A 27,184-nucleotide genomic window follows, 5' to 3' on the forward strand; every position below is an offset into this window, starting at 1 on the left:
ACTGTCTGCTGAGCTGTGTATCTAATCCTGTGTGATGCTGACTGCTGAGCCGTGTATCTAATCCTATTCTGTGTGATACTGTCTAGTGAGCCGTGTATCTAATCCTATCCTGTGTGATACTGACTGCTGGGCCGTGTATCTAATCGTATCCTGTGTGATACTGACTGCTGGACCGTGTATCTAATCCTATCCTGTGTGATACAATCTGCTGAGCTGTCTGCTGAGCTGTGTATCTAATCCTCTCCTGTGTGATACTAACTGCTGAGCTGTGTATCTAATCCTATCATGCGTGGTACTGACTGCTCAGCCGTGTATCTAATCCTATCCTGTATGCTGCTGACTGCTGAGTCATGTATCTAATCTTATCCTGTGTGATACTGACTGCTGAGCCGTGTATCTAATCCTATTCTGTGTGATACTGTCTGCTGAGCTGTGTATCTAATCCTATCCTGTGTGATGCTGACTGCTTGGCCGTGTATCTAATCCTATTCTGAGTGATACTGTCTGCTGAGCCGTGTATCTAATCCTATCCTGTGTGATACTGTCTGCTGAGTCGTGCATCTAATCCTATCCTGTGTGATACTGTCTGCTGAGTCGTGTATCTAATCCTACCTGTGTGATACTGTCTGCTGAGTCGTGTGTCTAATCCTATCCTGTGTGATACTGCCTGCTGAGCCGTGTATCTAATCCTATCCTGTGTGATACTGTCTGCTGAGCCGTGTATCTAATCCTATCCTGTGTGATACTGCCTGCTGAGCCGTGTAACTAATCCTATCCTGTGTGATACTGACTGCTGAGCCGTGTATCTAATCCTATCCTGTGTGATGCTGACTGCTGAACCATGTATCTAATCCTATCCTGTGTGATACTGACTGCTGAGCCGTGTATCTAATCCTATCCTGTGTGATACTGACTGCTGGGCCGTGTATTTAGACTGCAGAGACCTGTGTGCCATATGCAGTGCCATCCTGCCTCCCACCAATCCCGTAATAACAAAACACCGACAAGCATGGATGGGTTGAACAGGTCGGTCACAGTTTATTAATAAGCAGAGTGAGGCAAGTACAATTCGCAACAGACTCACAGCTGTAGGCCCGCGACCGCTGGGCACGTCGGCTGATGAGAGGTTACGAACCTTGCCCCCCTCTACACTACCGCTGTGACATAGTAACCAGATAACATGAATAATATATGTGCACAACCAATTATGTAAAAATATATATACATTGTGTTGTTTTTTTTTTTTTTTTTTGTTGAAATTATAGATTTTAATACAAAACCACCGCATATCTTCTAATCTATAAGGGAGGGAGGGTGGGACAAAAGCTTCTAGGTATCAGCCGGGGAGGAAAGAGAGAGACCCCCACCCAGCATCTGAATTTAACCCCTGGGGGTATGGCCGGACGCCCCTTCCATTCACTTTCCATTGGTCCGTGGGGCGTCCTAATCACCTGGGGAGGGGGATTAGTGTGAGAGGAGGAGGCACTGCACAGAGTTTACTTATCATCAAATCCATGGGGGCTCTACAGTCAGAGGCACCATCCTTATTCAGTACAGTGCCTGCCAGACTGCAGAGACCTGTGTGCCATATGCAGTGCCATCCCGCCTCCCACCAATCCCGTAATAACAAAACACCGACAAGCATGGATGGGTTGAACAGGTCGGTCACAGTTTATTAATAAGCAGAGGCAAGTACAATTCGCAACGGACTCACAGCTGTAGGCCCGCGACCGCTGGGCACGTCGGCTGATGAGAGGTTACGAACCTTGCCCCCCTCTACACTACCGCCACGGAGGATCATGTGTATGACCTACACAGGACTCCGACCCCCACACAACATCATTAAGGCCTGTTCAACCCCGTCCTGCAAGATTAATAAAAACATATCTAGCCCGATATCTGTTAGATGAACGCCGTCCGGTCTCAGGAGGGGTGAGATGTTTTCTTCCAGATTGTGGTGGTGAACCACGATGCCGAAGTTCTCTTTGACAAACTTTGCCATTTTCGAGTTTATCTTTATCCTTGACTTGTCAATGGCTTTAGGGTCTTTAGCTCCGTGCCAGACTGTTCGTGATATTATATCAGACCACACCACCACCATATCTGGTATAAGACAAACAGCCCTCTTTATGTCGGTTTTCATTGTTGTGAAGAGCTCCGCTCCTGTTGTCTTGCACAAATCATTACCACCAGCATGTAACACCAATATCAGCGGCCCTTTAGCCGATTTAGAAATTTTAACCAACTCCGGGAAAATCTGCTCCCACTGGAGCCCTCGGATGCCTCTCCAGTTGACCTCTAGTTGTGGGAAGTAAAAATTCTTTCCACCGGGGCGTATCTCGGCTCTTTTGCACGCCCAATAAATAAAAGAATGTCCCAACACCCAAACAGCGGGCTTATAATCTCCTGTAAGAAACAAGATGTGTTATAGCAGGTCTGGTCTTATGTATCTTCCAAAGCATGCGGATTTCCAACGACCCAATCTCTGTACTTCAGCTTCAGCTGCACCGGCCCTAGCTGCTTCAGTGGCTGCTCCGATTCTAAAAGAATGTGTTCCGTATTCTTTGGGGTCTACACCGACAGCTTGTAGACATTTTTTAAAAATTGTGTGAAATTGATATTTAGTAAGTGGGGACCCGTCGGTGTGTGAGAGGAAAAAACGACTTTCGTGTCTTATAATCGCGTAGTGTCTTACTATTTTAACAGGACATATGGGGCCTTCTAGAGCCTTGACCAGGACCCACGACCCTCTACCGGTGGGATCGCATTTGGATTTCCGCACTCTAATGCGCAGAGCGTCGCTGCATATTACGAGATCCTCATTAATTAACCCGCCTATTAGTGCTGTTTTAGAATGCGGCACCAGTTCACTAATCCGCAGCGCCCCGAAGAATGCGATTGCAAACGCTGTAGATATTAGGGCAGATTCGTATTGAGACTTGCACACCGTTTCAGATTTTGTTATAATATCGTGCAACAGACTTAAAGAAATGGGGCGACGACATTCCTGACTGGGTTGGAGCCTTCTCCAGCCTTTAACGGCTTGCTTGATGAAAAAATATTTAGTTACGTCGGCCCATCCCATTAGCTGAAAGGAAAAAAGGCTATTCCCGTTAAATTACGCTGCGCTAATGTGCCCGACGCGCTTCTAATCTTGAGCAGATTCAGGAGTTCTACCACCACGTCGCATCTCGTCCGAACACACGTATCAACTGGCCTCCCTTTTACTAGCGAGCACCACTCTTCCCATGCCTTACCATAGACCTGCCAGGTAGCCGGTGTCACTGAGGCTCGAATCAAGGGCATCAGTGATTGGCCACTGTGTCCCAGAGGGAGGGAGGACACAGTAGGCCCGTTGGTTCTGCGCTGGGAAGGAAGACTTTGAAGGCCTGCCAATCGGAAGACAACAGAGAGTTAACCATTTTATCATCCACAGTAGGCGTCACTCTGGCTCGGCACCAGATGTTGTGTCTAAGGCATAATAGTGCAAGGCGGCGCAACAGCGCAAGAATCGGTGGTGATGAGGAAGACATACTGTTCAAGCATTTGGCGGTTCCCGGATTTTTGATTAGAAATCTGAGATTTACATTTTTTAGTTTGTCACCCCATAGTTCGACAGATGTAACTATAGCAAATATCTCCCACAAGACGGGGTTGCGGCCCCAGTTGGCAGAGGTCCATATGTCCGGCCATCTGCTTTTGCACCATTGGTTGCAGTAGATTGCAACAAAACCATTTGTGAGATCCGCACCCACCAGTAGACCTAGGGCGCTGTTTAGCCTTTCCTGAGACATGACACATGTATGGCCATTGTAGTTTTCCAAGAATGCATTCCACACGGACAAATCCGCTCTCATTGAGCGATTAATTCTGATTCTGTGGCCCGGCTGGGCGATGCCCTTTGTAGCTAATGATAACCTGCGTGAGAAAGCCCTGCCAACTGGCATTACCCGGCAAGCAAAGTTGAGTAAACCTAGTAAGGACTGCATCTACTGGAGGGTGACTTTCTTTACAACGAGGAAACTTTTAACCATTTGGAGTGTTTTTTCTATTTTATCCGCTGGTAAACGAAAAATCATCTCGTTTGTGTCTATTTCAATACCTAGGAAAGGGAGAACAGTACACGGACCGAGCGTTTTCTCCGGCGATAGTGGGACACCGAAAAGCCTAGAAATAAATTTAAACTTTTGAAGCAGAAAAGAACAGAGTTTCGATTCCTTGGGACCCACAAACAAAAAATCATCGAGGTAGTGGATTGTGGAATTGCTGCCTGTTTCGTGACGTATTACCCAGTCTAAGAAGGTGCTGAAAAGTTCGAAATAGTGACAGGAAATGGAGCAGCCCATGGGCAGGCACATGTCGAAATAAAAAAGCTGGTCCACCTTACAACCCAACAAATGAAAGCATTCGGGGTGCACGGGTAATAGACGGAAAGCTGACTCTATATCGGTCTTTGCCAACAGGGCACCGGGCCCCGCTCCTCGCACAAGCTCAATTGCTCTGTCGAACGACGCGTAAGTTACCGACGAGTCTTCGGGGGGAATTGCGTCGTTGACCGAATCGCCTTTAGGGTAAGATAGATGGTGAATTAGCCGATATTTACCGGGTTCTTTTTTGGGCACAATACCTAAGGGCGAAATCCTGAAATTTTTAAATGGTAATGATTGAAATGGGCCCGCCATTCTGCCGAGTTCGACCTCTTTCATGATTTTTTGTTGTAAGACCTCCGGGAACTCCCGAGCTGATTTTAGATTCTTAGCTGATGTTGGTGCTAGGTTAAATTTAAAGGGGATGAAAAAACCGGACCTAAAACCGTCAGATAATTGCTGAGCAGCTTCTTTATTGGGGTAAAGGCTTAGCCAGGGGCCCATGGCGGCTACGCTCACCGGGGTTTTGCCTCGTAGAATTTGCGTTTGCGAAGCGTGTACACCTTGATGCAGGGTGTCCGCCACCGCAGGTTGCGCAATGATGTCTATATCTGCATGCCGCCTGAAAGCGACAGTTTCCTTCATTGTATAACAAGCAGGCCCCTGGTCTCCGTACGACCACTGAGTTCTGGCCTGCGGCTGCTGACAAACTAGTGGCCGATGATGAAAAGGGGGGGTGTTTTTGAGTAAGCATTAATCGTAGCCAGACATCTGTGGCTTTTACTCCCCATCCTAGATCTGGTTGCAGGGCCAGCCGCCTGCGGAACTCCTCGTCATAGCGCCTCCAAGCAACACCGCCATGAGACTTATAGGAGTTATATATTAAATCCTGGTATATGAATAACTCAGAGCAACGTTCTGGGTGTTTTTGACCCATTATACATCCTAGGACTGCGAAGGCCTGCAGCCAATTGTTCATGGTATGCGCTATTTTACCTCTATTTCTATCGTATGACCATTCGCCAGTCCTCCTTTCCTTATCTACTGACTGCTGGTCTGCTGATAACAGAGACCATATGTCAACGTAATCATTATTCCAAATTTTTTCTTTTGAATCTTGGTCTATGTGTGTACCTAGTGGACTAATTCCACAGAAAAAAGCATCTTTGTGTAAACTAGCTAATTGAGGTATATTCCTAGTAACGGTTTGACCTCCCGGCTGGTGTAAGTGGTCAACTAACGCCCTGATAGCAGATACCAGGCTGTTTTCCACAGCGTCATGTGTATTATTAGATACGTTGATTACGCCAAACTCACCGCTGTTCCTCGCTGATCGAGAGTCTCCAGGAGATGGAGGTACCCCGACTCCGGTGGTGGTGATGTCCTGCCCATGACTGGTGACCTTTGATGACTCTGCGCTCCCAAGACCCGTTGAATGTTGCTGGACTTCCATCTCAGAAATGGAACCTGAAATGGGTTGAAGTGATAGCTCCTCCCGGCTTGTGGGCAATGGTGGAGCATGTGGCAGCCGATGACTGCTGTCTGCCCGTGGTGGATATGATGGTGGAGCATGTGGCAGCCGATGACTGCTGTCTGCCCGTGGTGGATATGATGTTGGAGCATGTGGCAGCCGATGACTGCTGTCTGCCCGTGGTGGGTATGACGGTGGAGCATGTGGCAGCCGATGACTGCTGTCTGCCCGTGGTGGGTATGACGGTGGAGCATGAGGCAGCCGATGACTGCTGTCTGCCCGTGGTGGGTATGACGGTGGAGCATGTGGCAGCCGATGACTGCTGTCTGCCCGTGGTGGATATGATGTTGGAGCATGTGGCAGCTGATGACTGCTGTGTGCCCGTGGTGGATATGATGGTGGAGCATGTGGCAGCCGATGACTGCTGTCTGCCCGTGGTGGATATGATGGTGGAGCATGTGGCAGCTGATGACTGCTGTCTGCCCGTGGTGGATATGCTGTCGATGATAGCTGCGCACTGGTTCCGACCACGATCTGACCGGAGGTCCCAATTGGTGTTGAGGAGGCCCTCCGTCTGGCTGACTGGGATGGAGATCTCGTACGCCGTCTTCTGGATGCCCCCGACCGCCTGCTGCGACAACTCTCGGGTGCGTCGGACTGTTCAGAAGTAGAAGGTGACCGCCACCTGGATGACCGCGATCTGTGACGGCTTCTATTGGAGCTTCGCTTTTGACTGAAACGGGAACAGCGACAGACAGAGGGACAGCGAGAATGGTGATGGGAATCCCCTGAGGAGGGGGATAAAGACCTGTGGTGTATGGAATTTCGACTACCAAGGTTAGAGCTTATATGCTGACTTGGTGCCTGCCTAAGGGTAGTTTCTGGTACCAGTTGAAGAGGAATATTCTGAGGGCTCTGGGCGATTGCTGTCTGTGTGGCGTTTAGCAGGGAGGATGGCGTAATCTCCGCCAATAATGTGGGGTGTGCAGAGCGGGATTGTCTCATTGGTGGGTCGGCGGTGTATAGTGTGTTGTGCTTGCTATACATGTTTCACCTTGTTGTTGGAGCAGAGCGCGCTGAACGGTCGGATTGGTCCGGACAGTGCGCTCGGCCGCAGCATTGTTTCTTCTGCATCCCACGTCATCCCGCACTGGCGGCAGAGCTGCGCCCGCAGGGATGATGTTGCAGACCGGGTGTACCTGAGATGGCTGGCTATTGGAGTGGCTGCGCTGCCTCCTCTGTAGAGGCTGCTCTACAGGACTTGCCATTGCTGCAGACATAGAGGAAGTAGAGATGGGACGCTGCTTGGGTGGATCTAGGGGCCGGCTCAGATGCCTGGCCCTAAACAAAGGATTAGGGGTGGGACTGGAGATGGGCGGGCCTATGTGGTGACGCTGGGCTGAAGTGGGTGGAGCTACAGGCCAGCTATAACGCCCAGGTCCCAGCAAAAGTGAAGGGGTGGGTGTGTGAGTGGGAGGAAGTGGGCGTAACGCCGGGGGAAGAAGTGGGCGGAGCCACCGTCCGACTCACACCACTAGAAGAACACAGTAATGGCGTCCGGTTCTGCGGCCTACATGCGACGCCCCGGGCTGATACAAGTGGGGAAGAATCCTGTATCTGAGCAGCAGCCCAGGCGCGACGCCGAACAGCAGAAATCTCGCCCACATGCAGACGCTCAGGCTGGTGCTTAGTTCTGAATGAGCGTCTGCTGGAGCGCGGCCTCTGAGAGGAGGTGGTGGGAGCAGCGTGTGCCCGACTAACTGGAGATGGCAGGGGAGAGGACAGTATAAGAACTGGGTGGCAGGTGGACGGGCCAGGGGAGGACGGGACATGCAAGGATAGAGGGGAAGCATTCGGAGGCAGAGCAGGCGTGGTGGGTAACTCAGGGGCGGCTTGTACAAAGGGCAGCGCCGGGGCCGACAAAGGAGCTGGAGGGGACGCAGTGGACGGGCCAGCAGAGGACGGCGCATGTGAGACTACAAGGGAGGCATGCAGAGGCAGGGCAGAAGGAGTGGGAGACACAGGGTCTGCGTGTGCTGCAGGCATCACCGGAGCGGGGGGAGACAAAGGACCCTGTGGCCTTGGAGTGGACTGAGCCTCAGGGGATAAAGGAGAGGCCAGCGGCGACAGGGGATTAAGAGAGGGCACAGGTGGGTGATAATCTAATTCAGATTAAAGGGCTAAAATACATGGATCACCCACCTGTGCTGCTCTCTGCCGCAGGGCCGCAATCACTGCCTCAGACATGGCTCCAGGGGTCCTCAGGAAAACAAAAGCTTCTAGGTATCAGCCGGGGAGGAAAGAGAGAGACCCCCACCCAGCATCTGAATTTAACCCCTGGGGGTATGGCCGGACGCCCCTTCCATTCACTTTCCATTGGTCCGTGGGGCGTCCTAATCACCTGGGGAGGGGGATTAGTGTGAGAGGAGGAGGCACTGCACAGAGTTTACTTATCATCAAATCCATGGGGGCTCTACAGTCAGAGGCACCATCCTTATTCAGTACAGTGCCTGCCAGACTGCAGAGACCTGTGTGCCATATGCAGTGCCATCCCGCCTCCCACCAATCCCGTAATAACAAAACACCGACAAGCATGGATGGGTTGAACAGGTCGGTCACAGTTTATTAATAAGCAGAGGCAAGTACAATTCGCAACGGACTCACAGCTGTAGGCCCGCGACCGCTGGGCACGTCGGCTGATGAGAGGTTACGAACCTTGCCCCCCTCTACACTACCGCCACGGAGGATCATGTGTATGACCTACACAGGACTCCGACCCCCACACAACATCATTAAGGCCTGTTCAACCCCGTCCTGCAAGATTAATAAAAACATATCTAGCCCGATATCTGTTAGATGAACGCCGTCCGGTCTCAGGAGGGGTGAGATGTTTTCTTCCAGATTGTGGTGGTGAACCACGATGCCGAAGTTCTCTTTGACAAACTTTGCCATTTTCGAGTTTATCTTTATCCTTGACTTGTCAATGGCTTTAGGGTCTTTAGCTCCGTGCCAGACTGTTCGTGATATTATATCAGACCACACCACCACCATATCTGGTATAAGACAAACAGCCCTCTTTATGTCGGTTTTCATTGTTGTGAAGAGCTCCGCTCCTGTTGTCTTGCACAAATCATTACCACCAGCATGTAACACCAATATCAGCGGCCCTTTAGCCGATTTAGAAATTTTAACCAACTCCGGGAAAATCTGCTCCCACTGGAGCCCTCGGATGCCTCTCCAGTTGACCTCTAGTTGTGGGAAGTAAAAATTCTTTCCACCGGGGCGTATCTCGGCTCTTTTGCACGCCCAATAAATAAAAGAATGTCCCAACACCCAAACAGCGGGCTTATAATCTCCTGTAAGAAACAAGATGTGTTATAGCAGGTCTGGTCTTATGTATCTTCCAAAGCATGCGGATTTCCAACGACCCAATCTCTGTACTTCAGCTTCAGCTGCACCGGCCCTAGCTGCTTCAGTGGCTGCTCCGATTCTAAAAGAATGTGTTCCGTATTCTTTGGGGTCTACACCGACAGCTTGTAGACATTTTTTAAAAATTGTGTGAAATTGATATTTAGTAAGTGGGGACCCGTCGGTGTGTGAGAGGAAAAAACGACTTTCGTGTCTTATAATCGCGTAGTGTCTTACTATTTTAACAGGACATATGGGGCCTTCTAGAGCCTTGACCAGGACCCACGACCCTCTACCGGTGGGATCGCATTTGGATTTCCGCACTCTAATGCGCAGAGCGTCGCTGCATATTACGAGATCCTCATTAATTAACCCGCCTATTAGTGCTGTTTTAGAATGCGGCACCAGTTCACTAATCCGCAGCGCCCCGAAGAATGCGATTGCAAACGCTGTAGATATTAGGGCAGATTCGTATTGAGACTTGCACACCGTTTCAGATTTTGTTATAATATCGTGCAACAGACTTAAAGAAATGGGGCGACGACATTCCTGACTGGGTTGGAGCCTTCTCCAGCCTTTAACGGCTTGCTTGATGAAAAAATATTTAGTTACGTCGGCCCATCCCATTAGCTGAAAGGAAAAAAGGCTATTCCCGTTAAATTACGCTGCGCTAATGTGCCCGACGCGCTTCTAATCTTGAGCAGATTCAGGAGTTCTACCACCACGTCGCATCTCGTCCGAACACACGTATCAACTGGCCTCCCTTTTACTAGCGAGCACCACTCTTCCCATGCCTTACCATAGACCTGCCAGGTAGCCGGTGTCACTGAGGCTCGAATCAAGGGCATCAGTGATTGGCCACTGTGTCCCAGAGGGAGGGAGGACACAGTAGGCCCGTTGGTTCTGCGCTGGGAAGGAAGACTTTGAAGGCCTGCCAATCGGAAGACAACAGAGAGTTAACCATTTTATCATCCACAGTAGGCGTCACTCTGGCTCGGCACCAGATGTTGTGTCTAAGGCATAATAGTGCAAGGCGGCGCAACAGCGCAAGAATCGGTGGTGATGAGGAAGACATACTGTTCAAGCATTTGGCGGTTCCCGGATTTTTGATTAGAAATCTGAGATTTACATTTTTTAGTTTGTCACCCCATAGTTCGACAGATGTAACTATAGCAAATATCTCCCACAAGACGGGGTTGCGGCCCCAGTTGGCAGAGGTCCATATGTCCGGCCATCTGCTTTTGCACCATTGGTTGCAGTAGATTGCAACAAAACCATTTGTGAGATCCGCACCCACCAGTAGACCTAGGGCGCTGTTTAGCCTTTCCTGAGACATGACACATGTATGGCCATTGTAGTTTTCCAAGAATGCATTCCACACGGACAAATCCGCTCTCATTGAGCGATTAATTCTGATTCTGTGGCCCGGCTGGGCGATGCCCTTTGTAGCTAATGATAACCTGCGTGAGAAAGCCCTGCCAACTGGCATTACCCGGCAAGCAAAGTTGAGTAAACCTAGTAAGGACTGCATCTACTGGAGGGTGACTTTCTTTACAACGAGGAAACTTTTAACCATTTGGAGTGTTTTTTCTATTTTATCCGCTGGTAAACGAAAAATCATCTCGTTTGTGTCTATTTCAATACCTAGGAAAGGGAGAACAGTACACGGACCGAGCGTTTTCTCCGGCGATAGTGGGACACCGAAAAGCCTAGAAATAAATTTAAACTTTTGAAGCAGAAAAGAACAGAGTTTCGATTCCTTGGGACCCACAAACAAAAAATCATCGAGGTAGTGGATTGTGGAATTGCTGCCTGTTTCGTGACGTATTACCCAGTCTAAGAAGGTGCTGAAAAGTTCGAAATAGTGACAGGAAATGGAGCAGCCCATGGGCAGGCACATGTCGAAATAAAAAAGCTGGTCCACCTTACAACCCAACAAATGAAAGCATTCGGGGTGCACGGGTAATAGACGGAAAGCTGACTCTATATCGGTCTTTGCCAACAGGGCACCGGGCCCCGCTCCTCGCACAAGCTCAATTGCTCTGTCGAACGACGCGTAAGTTACCGACGAGTCTTCGGGGGGAATTGCGTCGTTGACCGAATCGCCTTTAGGGTAAGATAGATGGTGAATTAGCCGATATTTACCGGGTTCTTTTTTGGGCACAATACCTAAGGGCGAAATCCTGAAATTTTTAAATGGTAATGATTGAAATGGGCCCGCCATTCTGCCGAGTTCGACCTCTTTCATGATTTTTTGTTGTAAGACCTCCGGGAACTCCCGAGCTGATTTTAGATTCTTAGCTGATGTTGGTGCTAGGTTAAATTTAAAGGGGATGAAAAAACCGGACCTAAAACCGTCAGATAATTGCTGAGCAGCTTCTTTATTGGGGTAAAGGCTTAGCCAGGGGCCCATGGCGGCTACGCTCACCGGGGTTTTGCCTCGTAGAATTTGCGTTTGCGAAGCGTGTACACCTTGATGCAGGGTGTCCGCCACCGCAGGTTGCGCAATGATGTCTATATCTGCATGCCGCCTGAAAGCGACAGTTTCCTTCATTGTATAACAAGCAGGCCCCTGGTCTCCGTACGACCACTGAGTTCTGGCCTGCGGCTGCTGACAAACTAGTGGCCGATGATGAAAAGGGGGGGTGTTTTTGAGTAAGCATTAATCGTAGCCAGACATCTGTGGCTTTTACTCCCCATCCTAGATCTGGTTGCAGGGCCAGCCGCCTGCGGAACTCCTCGTCATAGCGCCTCCAAGCAACACCGCCATGAGACTTATAGGAGTTATATATTAAATCCTGGTATATGAATAACTCAGAGCAACGTTCTGGGTGTTTTTGACCCATTATACATCCTAGGACTGCGAAGGCCTGCAGCCAATTGTTCATGGTATGCGCTATTTTACCTCTATTTCTATCGTATGACCATTCGCCAGTCCTCCTTTCCTTATCTACTGACTGCTGGTCTGCTGATAACAGAGACCATATGTCAACGTAATCATTATTCCAAATTTTTTCTTTTGAATCTTGGTCTATGTGTGTACCTAGTGGACTAATTCCACAGAAAAAAGCATCTTTGTGTAAACTAGCTAATTGAGGTATATTCCTAGTAACGGTTTGACCTCCCGGCTGGTGTAAGTGGTCAACTAACGCCCTGATAGCAGATACCAGGCTGTTTTCCACAGCGTCATGTGTATTATTAGATACGTTGATTACGCCAAACTCACCGCTGTTCCTCGCTGATCGAGAGTCTCCAGGAGATGGAGGTACCCCGACTCCGGTGGTGGTGATGTCCTGCCCATGACTGGTGACCTTTGATGACTCTGCGCTCCCAAGACCCGTTGAATGTTGCTGGACTTCCATCTCAGAAATGGAACCTGAAATGGGTTGAAGTGATAGCTCCTCCCGGCTTGTGGGCAATGGTGGAGCATGTGGCAGCCGATGACTGCTGTCTGCCCGTGGTGGATATGATGGTGGAGCATGTGGCAGCCGATGACTGCTGTCTGCCCGTGGTGGATATGATGTTGGAGCATGTGGCAGCCGATGACTGCTGTCTGCCCGTGGTGGGTATGACGGTGGAGCATGTGGCAGCCGATGACTGCTGTCTGCCCGTGGTGGGTATGACGGTGGAGCATGAGGCAGCCGATGACTGCTGTCTGCCCGTGGTGGGTATGACGGTGGAGCATGTGGCAGCCGATGACTGCTGTCTGCCCGTGGTGGATATGATGTTGGAGCATGTGGCAGCTGATGACTGCTGTGTGCCCGTGGTGGATATGATGGTGGAGCATGTGGCAGCCGATGACTGCTGTCTGCCCGTGGTGGATATGATGGTGGAGCATGTGGCAGCTGATGACTGCTGTCTGCCCGTGGTGGATATGCTGTCGATGATAGCTGCGCACTGGTTCCGACCACGATCTGACCGGAGGTCCCAATTGGTGTTGAGGAGGCCCTCCGTCTGGCTGACTGGGATGGAGATCTCGTACGCCGTCTTCTGGATGCCCCCGACCGCCTGCTGCGACAACTCTCGGGTGCGTCGGACTGTTCAGAAGTAGAAGGTGACCGCCACCTGGATGACCGCGATCTGTGACGGCTTCTATTGGAGCTTCGCTTTTGACTGAAACGGGAACAGCGACAGACAGAGGGACAGCGAGAATGGTGATGGGAATCCCCTGAGGAGGGGGATAAAGACCTGTGGTGTATGGAATTTCGACTACCAAGGTTAGAGCTTATATGCTGACTTGGTGCCTGCCTAAGGGTAGTTTCTGGTACCAGTTGAAGAGGAATATTCTGAGGGCTCTGGGCGATTGCTGTCTGTGTGGCGTTTAGCAGGGAGGATGGCGTAATCTCCGCCAATAATGTGGGGTGTGCAGAGCGGGATTGTCTCATTGGTGGGTCGGCGGTGTATAGTGTGTTGTGCTTGCTATACATGTTTCACCTTGTTGTTGGAGCAGAGCGCGCTGAACGGTCGGATTGGTCCGGACAGTGCGCTCGGCCGCAGCATTGTTTCTTCTGCATCCCACGTCATCCCGCACTGGCGGCAGAGCTGCGCCCGCAGGGATGATGTTGCAGACCGGGTGTACCTGAGATGGCTGGCTATTGGAGTGGCTGCGCTGCCTCCTCTGTAGAGGCTGCTCTACAGGACTTGCCATTGCTGCAGACATAGAGGAAGTAGAGATGGGACGCTGCTTGGGTGGATCTAGGGGCCGGCTCAGATGCCTGGCCCTAAACAAAGGATTAGGGGTGGGACTGGAGATGGGCGGGCCTATGTGGTGACGCTGGGCTGAAGTGGGTGGAGCTACAGGCCAGCTATAACGCCCAGGTCCCAGCAAAAGTGAAGGGGTGGGTGTGTGAGTGGGAGGAAGTGGGCGTAACGCCGGGGGAAGAAGTGGGCGGAGCCACCGTCCGACTCACACCACTAGAAGAACACAGTAATGGCGTCCGGTTCTGCGGCCTACATGCGACGCCCCGGGCTGATACAAGTGGGGAAGAATCCTGTATCTGAGCAGCAGCCCAGGCGCGACGCCGAACAGCAGAAATCTCGCCCACATGCAGACGCTCAGGCTGGTGCTTAGTTCTGAATGAGCGTCTGCTGGAGCGCGGCCTCTGAGAGGAGGTGGTGGGAGCAGCGTGTGCCCGACTAACTGGAGATGGCAGGGGAGAGGACAGTATAAGAACTGGGTGGCAGGTGGACGGGCCAGGGGAGGACGGGACATGCAAGGATAGAGGGGAAGCATTCGGAGGCAGAGCAGGCGTGGTGGGTAACTCAGGGGCGGCTTGTACAAAGGGCAGCGCCGGGGCCGACAAAGGAGCTGGAGGGGACGCAGTGGACGGGCCAGCAGAGGACGGCGCATGTGAGACTACAAGGGAGGCATGCAGAGGCAGGGCAGAAGGAGTGGGAGACACAGGGTCTGCGTGTGCTGCAGGCATCACCGGAGCGGGGGGAGACAAAGGACCCTGTGGCCTTGGAGTGGACTGAGCCTCAGGGGATAAAGGAGAGGCCAGCGGCGACAGGGGATTAAGAGAGGGCACAGGTGGGTGATAATCTAATTCAGATTAAAGGGCTAAAATACATGGATCACCCACCTGTGCTGCTCTCTGCCGCAGGGCCGCAATCACTGCCTCAGACATGGCTCCAGGGGTCCTCAGGAAAACAAAAGCTTCTAGGTATCAGCCGGGGAGGAAAGAGAGAGACCCCCACCCAGCATCTGAATTTAACCCCTGGGGGTATGGCCGGACGCCCCTTCCATTCACTTTCCATTGGTCCGTGGGGCGTCCTAATCACCTGGGGAGGGGGATTAGTGTGAGAGGAGGAGGCACTGCACAGAGTTTACTTATCATCAAATCCATGGGGGCTCTACAGTCAGAGGCACCATCCTTATTCAGTACAGTGCCTGCCAATCCTATCTTGTGTGATACAATCTGCTGAGCTGTCTTCTGAGCTGTGTATCTAATCCTATCATGTGTGATACTGACTGCTCAGCCGTGTATCTAATTCTATCCTGTATGCTGCTGACTGCTGAGTCATGTATCTAATCCTATCCTGTGTGATACTGAATGCTGAGCCGTGTATCTAATCCTATTCTGTGTGATACTGTCTGATGAGCTGTGTATCTAATCCTTTCCTGTGAGATGCTGACTGATTGGCCGTGTATCTAATCCTATTCTGTGTGATACTGTCTGCTGAGCTGTGTATCTAATCCTATCCTGTGTGATACTGACTGCTGAGTCATGTATCTAATCCTATCCTGTGTGATACTGAATGCTGAGCCGTGTATCTAATCCTATTCTGTGTGATACTGTCTGATGAGCTGTGTATCTAATCCTTTCCTGTGAGATGCTGACTGATTGGCCGTGTATCTAATCCTATTCTGTGTGATACTGTCTGCTGAGCTGTGTATCTAATCCTATCCTGTGTGATACTGACTGCTGAACCATGTATCTAATCCTATCCTCTATGATACTGACTGCTGAGCCGTGTATCTAATCCTATCCTGTGTGATGCTGACTGCTGAACCATGTATCTAATCCTATCCTGTGTGATACTGACTGCTGAGCCGTGTATCTAATCCTATCCTGTGTGATACTGACTGCTGGGCCGTGTATTTAATCCTATCCTGTGTGATACAATCTGCTGAGCTGTCTTCTGAGCTGTGTATCTAATCCTATCATGTGTGGTACTGACTGCTCAGCCGTGTATCTAATTCTATCCTGTATGCTGCTGACTGCTGAGTCATGTATCTAATCCTATCCTGTGTGATACTGAATGCTGAGCCGTGTATCTAATCCTATTCTGTGTGATACTGTCTGATGAGCTGTGTATCTAATCCTTTCCTGTGAGATGCTGACTGATTGGCCGTGTATCTAATCCTATTCTGTGTGATACTGTCTGCTGAGTCGTGTATCAAATCCTATCCTGTGTGATACTGCCTGCTGAGCCGTGTATCTAATCCTATCCTGTGTGATACTGTCTGCTGAGCCGTGTATCTAATCCTATCCTGTGTAATACTGCCTGCTGAGCCGTGTGTCTAATCCTATCCTGTGTGATACTGACTGCTGAGCCGTGTATCTAATCCTATTGTGTGATACTGTCTGCTGAGCTGTGGATCTAATCCTGTGTGATGCTGACTGCTGAGCCGTGTATCTAATCCTATTCTGTGTGATACTGTCTAGTGAGCCGTGTATCTAATCCTATCCTGTGTGATACTGACTGCTGGGCCGTGTATCTAATCGTATCCTGTGTGATACTGACTGCTGGACCGTGTATCTAATCCTATCCTGTGTGATACAATCTGCTGAGCTGTCTGCTGAGCTGTGTATCTAATCCTCTCCTGTGTGATACTAACTGCTGAGCTGTGTATCTAATCCTATCATGCGTGGTACTGACTGCTCAGCCGTGTATCTAATCCTATCCTGTATGCTGCTGACTGCTGAGTCATGTATCTAATCTTATCCTGTGTGATACTGACTGCTAAGCCGTGTATCTAATCCTATTCTGTGTGATACTGTCTGCTGAGCTGTGTATCTAATCCTATCATGCGTGGTACTGACTGCTCAGCCGTGTATCTAATCCTATCCTGTATGCTGCTGACTGCTGAGTCATGTATCTAATCTTATCCTGTGTGATACTGACTGCTAAGCCGTGTATCTAATCCTATTCTGTGTGATACTGTCTGCTGAGCTGTGTATCTAATCCTATCCTGTGTGATGCTGACTGCTTGGCCGTGTATCTAATCCTATTCTGAGTGATACTGTCTGCTGAGCCGTGTATCTAATCCTATCCTGTGTGATACTGTCTGCTGAGTCGTGTATCTAATCCTACCTGTGTGATACTGTCTGCTGAGTCGTGTATCTAATCCCATCCTGTGTGATACTGCCTGCTAAGCCGTGTATCTAATCCTATCCTGTGTGATACTGTCTGCTGAGCAGTGTATCTAATCCTATCCTGTGTGATACTGTCTGCTGAGCCGTGTATCTAATCCTATCCTGTGTGATACTGCCTGCTGAGCCGTGTATCTAATCCTATCCTGTGTGATACTGCCTGTTGAGCCGTGTGTCTAATCCTATCCTGTGTGATGCTGACTGCTGAGCCATGTATCTAATCCTATCCTGTGTGATACTGACTGCTGAGCCGTGTATCTAATCCTATTCTGTGTGATACTGTCTGCTGAGCTGTGTATCTAATCCTGTGTGATGCTGACTGCTGAGCCATGTATCTTATCCTATTCTGTGTGATACTGTCTACTGAGCCGTGTATCTAATCCTATCCTGTGTGATACTGACTGCTGGGCCGTGTATCTAATCCTATCCTGTGTGCTCCTGACTGCTGAGCCGTGTATCTAATCCTATCCAGTGTGATACAATCTGGTGAGCTGTCTGCTGAGCTGTGTATCTAATCCTCTCCTGTGTGATACTACCTGCTGAGCCGTGTATCATTCTATCCTGTGTGATGCTGTCTGCTCAGCTGTGTATCTAATCCTATCATGTGTGTTACTGACTGCTCAGCCGTGTATCTAATCCTATCCTGTGTGCTCCTGACTGCTGAGCCGTGTATCTAATCCTATCCTGTGTGATGCTGTCTGATGAGCCGTGTATCTAATCCTATCCTGTGTGATACTGTCTGCTGAGTCGTGTATCTAATCCTACCTGTGTGATACTGTCTGCTGAGTCGTGTGTCTAATCCTATCCTGTGTGATACTGCCTGCTGAGCCGTGTATCTAATCCTATCCTGTGTGATACTGTCTGCTGAGCCGTGTATCTAATCCTATCCTGTGTGATACTGCCTGCTGAGCCCTGTAACTAATCCTATCCGGTGTGATACTGACTGCTGAACCATGTATCTAATCCTATCCTGTGTGATGCTGACTGCTGAACCATGTATCTAATCCTATCCTGTGTGATACTGACTGCTGAGCCGTGTATCTAATCCTATCCTGTGTGATACTGACTGCTGGGCCGTGTATTTAATCCTATCCTGTGTGATACAATCTGCTGAGCTGTCTTCTGAGCTGTGTATCTAATCCTATCATGTGTGGTACTGACTGCTCAGCCGTGTATCTAATTCTATCCTGTATGCTGCTGACTGCTGAGTCATGTATCTAATCCTATCCTGTGTGATACTGAATGCTGAGCCGTGTATCTAATCCTATTCTGTGTGATACTGTCTGCTGAGCTGTGTATCTAATCCTATCCTGTGTGATACTGACTGCTGAACCATGTATCTAATCCTATCCTGTATGATACTGACTGCTGAGCCGTGTATCTAATCCTATCCTGTGTGGTACTGTGTGCTGAGCTGTGTATCTAATCCTGTCCTGTGTGATACTGACTGCTGAGCTATATCTAATCCTATCCTGTGTGATACTGAGTGCTGAGCCGTGTATCTAATCCTATCCTGTGTGATACTGACTGCTGAGCTGTGTATTTAATCCTGTCCTGTGTGATACTGACTGCTGAGCCATATCTAATCCTATCCTGTGTGATACTGACTGCTGAGCCGTGTATCTAATCCTATCCTGTGTGATACTGACTGCTGAGCTGTGTATTTAATCCTGTCCTGTGTGATACTGACTGCTGAGCCGTGTATCTAATCCTATCCTGTGTGATACTGACTGCTGAGCCGTGTATCTAATCCTATCCTGTGTGATACTGACTGCTGAGCCGTGTATCTAATCCTATCCTGTGTGATACTGACTGCTGGGCCGTGTATCTAATCCTATCCTGTGTGATACTGACTGCTGAGCCCTGTATCTAATCCTCCCCTGTGTGATAGTCTGATGAGTTGTGTATCTAATCCTATTCTGTGTGACACTGTGTGCTGAGCCATGTATCTAATCCTATCCTGTGTGATACTGCTGAGCCGTGTATCTAATCCTATCCTGTGTGATACTGACTGCTGGGCCGTGTATCTAATCCTCCCCTGTGTGATAGTCTGATGAGTTGTGTATCTAATCCTATTCTCTGTGACATTGTGTGCTGAGCCATGTATCTAATCCTATTCTCTGTGACATTGTGTGCTGAGCCATGTATCTAATCCTATCCTGTGTGATACTGACTGCTGAGCCACGTATCTAATCATATCCTGTGTGATACTGACTGCTGGGCCGTGTATCTAATCCTATCCTGTGTGATACTGACTGCTGGGCCGTGTATCTAATCCTATCCTGTGTGATACTGCCTGCTGAGCCGTGTGTCTAATCCTATCCTGTGTGATACTGACTGCTGAGCCGTGTATCTAATCCTATCCTGTGTGATACTGACTGCTGAGCCGTGTATCTAATCCTATTCTGTGTGATAATGTCTGCTGAGCTGTATATCTAATCCTATCCTGTGTGATGCTGACTGCTGAGCCATGTATCTAATTCTATCCTGTGTGATGCTGACTGCTGAGCCGTGTATCTAATCCTATTCTGTGTGATACTGTCTACTGAGCCGTTTATCTAGTCCTATTCTGTGTGTTACTGACTGCTCAGCCGTGTATCTAATCCTATCCTGTATGCTGCTGACTGCTGAGTCATGTATCTAATCCTATCCTGTATGCTGCTGACTGCTGAGCCGTGTATCTAATCCTATTCTGTGTGATACTGTCTGCTGAGCCATGTATCTAATCCTATTCTGTGTGATACTGTCTGCTGAGCCGTGTATCTAATCCTATTCTGTGTGATACTGTCTGCTGAGCCATGTATCTAATCCTATCCTGTATGATACTGACTGCTGAGCCGTGTATCTAATCCTATCCTTTGTGATACTGTGTGCTGAGCTGTGTATCTAATCCTATCCTGTGTGATACTGACTGCTGAGCCGTGTATCTAATCCTATCCTGTGTGATACTGACTGCTGAGCTGTGTATCTAATCCTGTCCTGTGTGATACTGACTGCTGAGCCGTGTATCTAATCGTATCCTGTGTGATACTGACTGCTGAGCCGTGTATCTAATCCTATCCTGTGTGATACTGACTGCTGAGCCATGTATCTAATCCTATCCTGTGTGATACTGTGTGCTGGGCTGCCTATCTAATCCTATCCTGTGTGATACTGACTGCTGAGCCGTGTATCTAATCCTATCCTGTGTGATACTGTGTTCTGAGCTGCGTATCTAATCCTATCCTGTGTAATACTGTGCTGAGCTGCGTGTCTAATCCTGTCCTGTGTGATACTGTCTGCTGAGCCGTGTATCTAATCCTATCCTGTGTGATACTGTCTGCTGAGCTGTGTGTCTAATCCTCTCCTGTGTGATACTGTGTGCTGAGCTGTGTATGTAATCCTATCCTGTGTGATACTGTCTGCTGAGCCGTGTATCTAATCCTATCCTGTGTGATACTGACTGATGAGCCATGTATCTAATCATATCCTGTGTGATACTGTGTGCTGAGCTGTGTATCTAATCCTGTCCTGTGTGATACTGACTGCTGAGCCATGTATGTAATCCTATCCTGTGTGATACTGACTGCTGAGCCGTGTTTCTAATCCTATCCTGTGTGATACTGACTGCTGAGCTGTGTATCTAATCCTGTCCTGTTTGATACTCACTGCTGAGCTGTGTATCTAATCCTATCCTGTGTGATACTGACTGCTGAGCCGTGTAGCTAATCCTATCCTGTGTGATACTGTGTGCTGGGCTGCCTATCTAATCCTATCCTGTGTGATACTGACTCCTGAGCCGTGTATCTAATCCTATCCTGTGTGATAATGTGCTGAGCTGTGTATCTATTCATATCCTGTGTAATACTGTGTGCTGAGCTGCGTATCTAATCCTATCTTGTGTGATACTGTCTGCTGAGCCGTGTATCTAATCCTATCCTGTGTGATACTGTCTGCTGAGCTGTGTATCTATTCCTATCCTGTGTGATACTGACTGCTGAGCCGTGTATCTAATCCTCTCCTGTGTGATACTGTGTGCTTAGCCGTGTATCTAATCCTATCCTGTGTGATACTGACTGCTGATCCGTGTATCTAATCCTATCCTGTGTGATACTGACTGCTGAGCTGTGTATCTAATCCTATCCTGTGTAATACTGTGTGCTGAGCTGCGTATCTAATCCTCTCCTGTGTGATACTGTCTGCTGAGCCATGTATCTATTCCTATCCTGTGTGATACTGACTGCTGAGCCGTGTATCTAATCCTATCCTGTGTGATACTGACTGCTGAGCAGTGTATCTAATCCTATCCTGTGTGATACTGTCTGCTGAGCCATGTATCTAATACTATTCTGTGTGATACTTTGTGCTGAGCCGTGTATCTAATACTATCCTGTGTGATACTGTGTGCTGAGCCGTGTATTTAATCCTATCCTGTGTGATACTGACTGCTGAGCCATGTGTCTAATCCTCTCCTGTGTGATACTGACTGCTGAGCTGCGTATCTAATCCTCTCCTGTGTGATACTGACTGCTGAGCTGTGTATCTAATCCTCTCCTGTGCGATACTGACTACTGAGTTGTGCATCTAATCCTATCCTGTGTGATACTGTGTGCTGAGCCGTGTATTTAATCCTATCCTGTGTGATACTGACTGCTGAGCCATGTGTCTAATCCTCTCCTGTGTGATACTGACTGCTGAGCTGCGTATCTAATCCTCTCCTGTGTGATACTGACTGCTGAGCTGTGTATGTAATCCTCTCCTGTGCGATACTGACTACTGAGTTGTGCATCTAATCCTATCCTGTGTGATACTGTGTGCTGTGTCGTGTATCTAATCCTATCCTGTGTGATACTGACTGCTGATCCGTGTATCTAATCCTATCCTGTGTGATACTGGGCTCCCCCTGCAGTCTGTGTCAGAGGGTGGTCTGTGCTGGCACGGTAATAAATTGTGTTATTTCCAGCTTTACAGAAGGACGATAACACCATAGAAATGATAAGAATAATAGGCCTCAGTTACCACAACTGTCTACAAAGAAAACTGTTGCTGATAGCAACCAATCACAGCTCAGCTTTCATCTTTTAAACAGCTCTGGGACAGCGTGGCGAGTTTTGAGTGGCGACTTTTGTATTTCGCCTTTTATGTGGCGAGGTTGGTGTATGTGTGGTGAAATGTGTGCTGAGGGGGGTATATGCGGTGAAGCACGTGGTAATGTGTGGCGCATTTTGTGTGTGTGTTCATATCCCCGTGTGTGGTGAGTATCCCATGTCAGGACCCCACCTTAGCAACTGTACGGTATATACTCTTTGGCGCCATCGCTCTCATTCTTTAAGTCCCCCTTGCTCACATCTGGCAGCTGTCAATTTGCCTCCAACACTTTTCCTTTCACTTTTCCCCATTATGTAGATAGGGGCAAAATTGTTTGGTGAATTGGAATGCGCGGGGTTAACATTTTGCAGCACAACATAGCCTATGACGCTCTCGGGGTCCAGACGTGTGACTGTGCAAAATTTTGTGGCTGTAGCTGCGACAGTGCGGATGCCAATCCCGGACATACATAGACACCCACATTGGGCTTTATATATTAGACTAGCTGCTGGCCCGATTCTAAAGCATCGGGTACTCTAGAACAGGGGTCCCCAACCGCCGGTCCGCGGCCCAGCACCGGGCCGCTGCAGTGCCCTTGCCGGTCCGCGGACACAAGTGGAGCCAGGGGCGGTCAGTGGCGTAGCGGGGGCTGGGGCGGCGCGCAACAGTTCTTAGCGGCGGCCAGGGAGCGATCCAAGCAGCTCCGCTGCCTGCAAGAGGGAATAGCAGGAGCGGAGCTGCAAGGACCCGTCCAGCTTCCTGGCCGCCGCCCGCGCTTCCTGTCTCTGACTGACACAGAGAGGAGCGCGCCGCTGCTGTGTCAGAGTGAGGAAGCGTGGGCGGCGGGCAGGTGAGAGGAGAGAGGTAGTGTGTGTGTGTATGTATAATGTGTGTATGTATGTCTGTGTGTGTGTGTATATGTGTGTGTGTGTGTGTGTGTGTGTGTGTTGGTCTGTGTTTGTGTAGCCTGGCCCTGGAGGAGATGGGGACATGAGGAGAAGGTCATGAGGGGAGTGATGGAGAGACGGCAGTGATGGGGTGAAGGCAATGATGGGGAGAGGGGAGTGATGGGGTGAAGGCAATGATGGGGTGAAGGCAATGATGGGGAGACAGCAGTGATGGGGTGAAGGCAATGATGGGGAGACAGCAGTGATGGGGTGAAGGGAGTGATGGGGTGAAGGCAATGATGGGGAGACAGCAGTGATGGGGTGAAGGCAATGATGGGGAGACAGCAGTGATGGGGTGAAGGCAATGATGGAGAGAGGGGAGTGATGGGGTGAAGGCAATGATGGGGAGAAGGGAGTGATGGGGTGAAGGCAATGATGGGGAGACAGCAGTGATGGGGTGAAGGCAATGATGGGGAGAAGGGAGTGATGGGGTGAAGGCAATGATGGGGAGAAGGGAGTGATGGGGTGAAGGCAATGATGGGGAGAGGGGAGTGATGGGGTGAAGGCAATGATGGGGAGACAGCAGTGATGGGGTGAAGGCAGTGATGGAGAGAAGGCAGTGATGGGGTGAAGGCAATGATGGGGAGAGGGGAGTGATGGGGTGAAGGCAATGATGGGGAGACAGCAGTGATGGGGTGAAGGCAATGATGGGGAGAAGGGAGTGATGGGGTGAAGGCAATGATGGAGAGATGGCAGTGATGAGGTGAAGGCAATGATGGGGAGACAGGAGTGATGGGGAGAAGGGAGTGATGGGGAGAAGGGAGTGATGGGGAGAAGGCAATGATGGGGAGAAGGGAGTGATGGGGTGAAGGCAGTGATGGGGAGAAGGGGGTGATGGAGCACTTATTCAAAACCTATGGTGAGTTGAGTCACATTATAAATGTTATTTAATTATAAGTATGCACTGCTACACTACAACCGTGTCCATAGCCCCGGCCCCTTATGACCAAAGCCCCGCCCCTGCCACACCTCCATCCCCGCCCTGCCGGGCCATGGAAGAATGGTCTTGCTTGAAACCGGTCCCTGGTGCAAAAAAGGTTGGGGACCACTGCTCTAGAATATGGCCAGTGGCAGCTTAAAATAAAAAATGTGATATACTTACCATCCGACGGCACCCGGACTCTGTCCCTCCTCTACATGCTGCCGGCATATTCCGCTCCCAGTACTGCTTTGCGCCAAAGACCGCTGCTGACGTCCTCTTGCGAGAGCGCGACGTCATCAGCGGTATTTCGCGCAAAGCAGTACTGGGAACGGAAGATGCCGGCAGCGTGGAGAGGAGAGACAGATTCCGGAGGCCGTCGGAAGATGAGTAGATCACTATTTTTTAATTTAATTCTATTTTTTTTACACGTTTATGGTACCGAGGGTCCGAAGGAGTTTCTCCTCCGGACCCTGGGTACCGGCTGGCGCCGGGCATCTCCGGCTGCGTCGCCGCTGACACCCGTGCGCCCGGAGATGACCCGTGGCAACAGTCGGGAGATCAGTGGCTAGCGCCGCTGATCTCCCGATGGCACGGTAGTGGTGGCGTGCGTCCTGCTAATTGCAGACTGCGCCTACGCCTGTTGCTGATTGGTTGCGGCCTGGCGGGGGCCTGGCGGCCGCGACCACTCAGCACAGCATGATTTCAGTTACAGACAGACATGATAAGACGTATATATATATATATATATATATATATATATATATATATATATATATATATATATATAGATGGGGGTCTATACAAAATCCGCTATAAAGTCTTTGATACAGTCTTACATAGGTGGATTTGAGCTCACTATTGGGTAACTCCCTGTGGGATTATAGATTGGGCTGTTTCAAGAATATTAAAAGGCGCACAGTTTTGGATTTTTATCTTTATTAGTATTCATGATATGACCTTGATACTTACCTATTAGGTCATAGTGGCGGATAGACTACCAAAAGTACGGTGGATAAGGTTAAATATTTTAATAATTAAATAAAGGTTAAATATTAAATATTCTAATCCGCTAAAGTCAGTGAAATTATTAGACTGGGACAGGAACAGACACAGCTGACCGTATCAGGAGCACGGAGACCTTATAACTAACTAGCAGGAACACATACACGAAGTTGCTAAGGCACCTCCCAATAGGGGAAGGTGCCGTATATGTCTTTAGCAGCGGCACGCTGACTCTTTAAGTCAGGGAGTGTGCATGCACCCTAAGCCCACTCCCATGAGACCTGCGTGCTGAAAAGACGCCGGGGGAGCACAGACGAGTAAGTACATACATCAGCCCCCCTGTGGGTGGGAGGGAGAGGAGACGTGCAGGGGCACCAGTGGTGTCCTATCAGTACCCCGTCTTCTTCAAGCCTGCAAGAAATTTCTGCAGAAGAAGTGATGCATGAATATTTTCTTTTGACTCCCATAACCTCTTTTCAGGCCCAAATCCCTTCAAATAGACAAAAAAAAGGTTCTTCCTCTCAGCTTCTGCAAGGTAAGGATATCCTTTACTTCAAAGACATCTTCGTAGCTGATGGGAGCAGGTGTAATATATTGAAGAAGGATCTCGGGATGACTGGCTTCAGGAGAGATATATGGAAGGAACTAGGTATCCTTAAGGAGGCTGGCAGCTTCAGTTTGTAGCATACAAACATTAATCTGCTGGATTAGCTTGACAACTTCAAAGGGACCAATGAAGCAAAGACCTAACTTGTAGGATGGACCCGTAAGACGAATATACTTAGAAGATAACTATATTTTGTCTCCACTATCCAGAGACACGGGCGAGTACTGGCATAGCAAGTACAGTCTGTCCCATTGGCAATGTCATGGTAGCTTCGGGCAGTATCAACACTTTGCCAAGATGTTGGGAAGCAGCAGGAAACTTCTGGATTTGGATGACTTTCACAAGTTGCTGAAACACCTTGATGGATTACGAGTGGCGCAGGTCCAGTTTTTTTTTCCGGGGCCTCAGCCAAGAAGTGTCCCACTTCTTTTAGCATGGTCATGCCATGGGTTACAATGGCTCCTCCTACTCCGGATCCCTTGGTCAACACTATTCCCTTTCCATCCAGGTCCTTTGCACACACCCGGGCAAACATCCACACCACTCCCGCTACAGGGATAGGTATGGAACGCTTCACGAATTTTTGTGTCATCCTTGCTCATGAGCCATGCTAATCTTCTCTGTTCGGCAGCACATATACTAAAATTGGAGCGATACAGAGAATATCAGCATGGCCCCTGCGCAAGGATGACACCCAAATTCGTAAAGTGTTCCATACTGGGATAGGTAGTTAATTTGCCGCCACCAGTCCGATTGTGTGTTCTTTTCTAGAAAGAGCAACCAAAGGGATGTGACTCTTTAAATAAGCTTCTGGTTGTTATGCGAGTCATTGCAGTTAATGTATATACTACTTACTGTAAGTAAAGGAAGGTCAAATAATCCGAGGTCAGGTCCAGGAAATGGAGCAGTACAAGGAGAAGTCCAATACACGAGCAGAGGTCAGGAAAGCCAAAGAGACAAAACAGTTTACAGGGAGCAGGCACAAGCAAAGTCAAGTCACAAGCAAAGGGTCTGAGTCCGGGAAGAAATCAAGTCAAGCAGGGTCAGACACAGAGCGCAGAGGGATCAATGTTCCACAGGCAACAGCAAGTGTACGACTGACACTGGGGGGAGGAACTAGCATGCTTAAATAGAAGCCTGATTAAGGAAAGTGAACACAGTTGACTGCAGCACAGACTGACAGCCCCGACACTGTAAGGGGGGGCAGGACTGTAGACATGGCCAGAGTCACTGGAGCATCTGTGTCCTGACCTTTCCTCACAGAAAACTGTATTCTACTTCTCAGTGTACCTGCGCTTCAGTTTGAGGTCCCCCCGGGCACTTCCCAGGCGACGACGGCCCCTCTTCCAGGCGACCCCCAGTAACGGAGACACAGTCCAGGATAACTTGAACATTCTCTTTACTTAATACTTCACACGTTACATTCACAGTTGGCACATCATGGAATTCACTTGTTTTCTCATCTTTCCCTACTTCGCTGACGCTTCTGTGCAGCAAACGTCCTGACCGTCTTAGG

The 27,184-nt window shown here is 49.4% G+C and overlaps 1 protein-coding gene and 2 non-coding genes across 5 annotated transcripts; 1 reads left to right on the forward strand and 2 right to left on the reverse strand.

Moving 5' to 3' along the window:
• Nucleotides 1-1,014: 1,014 nt before the first annotated feature.
• On the reverse strand, nucleotides 1,015-12,898 carry LOC141051204 (uncharacterized). Of its 3 annotated transcripts, XR_012220593.1 has the most exons (6): nucleotides 12,473-12,898; nucleotides 10,046-10,177; nucleotides 8,041-9,194; nucleotides 5,685-6,571; nucleotides 3,258-3,389; nucleotides 1,015-2,406 (listed from the first exon to the last, which is right to left on the reverse strand). XR_012220593.1 is itself a non-coding variant. In XM_073548078.1 (3 exons), the coding sequence occupies exons 1-3, from the start codon at nucleotides 5,818-5,820 to the stop codon at nucleotides 1,811-1,813; spliced, it is 864 nt and encodes a 287-aa protein (XP_073404179.1). In that variant the 5' UTR covers nucleotides 5,821-6,065; the 3' UTR covers nucleotides 1,015-1,810. The 3 variants fall into 3 exon arrangements, 1 of the variants encoding a protein (XP_073404179.1); XR_012220592.1 differs by having other exon boundaries at nucleotides 1,015-3,389; XM_073548078.1 differs by lacking the exons at nucleotides 8,041-9,194; nucleotides 10,046-10,177; nucleotides 12,473-12,898 and having other exon boundaries at nucleotides 5,685-6,065.
• A 13,327-nt stretch (nucleotides 12,899-26,225) lies between these two features.
• Nucleotides 26,226-26,327, reverse strand: LOC141051217 (U6 spliceosomal RNA). Its single transcript, XR_012220596.1, has one exon. It is a non-coding gene; the product is annotated as a U6 spliceosomal RNA (small nuclear RNA).
• On the forward strand, nucleotides 26,287-26,390 carry LOC141051216 (U6 spliceosomal RNA). Its single transcript, XR_012220595.1, has one exon. It is a non-coding gene; the product is annotated as a U6 spliceosomal RNA (small nuclear RNA).
• Nucleotides 26,391-27,184: the final 794 nt, after the last annotated feature.

Source organism: Dendrobates tinctorius, unplaced genomic scaffold (assembly GCF_039654945.1).
Source record: "Dendrobates tinctorius isolate UK_male_01 unplaced genomic scaffold, ASM3965494v1 ptg000155l, whole genome shotgun sequence".
NCBI classification, from domain to species: Eukaryota; Metazoa; Chordata; class Amphibia; order Anura; family Dendrobatidae; genus Dendrobates; species Dendrobates tinctorius.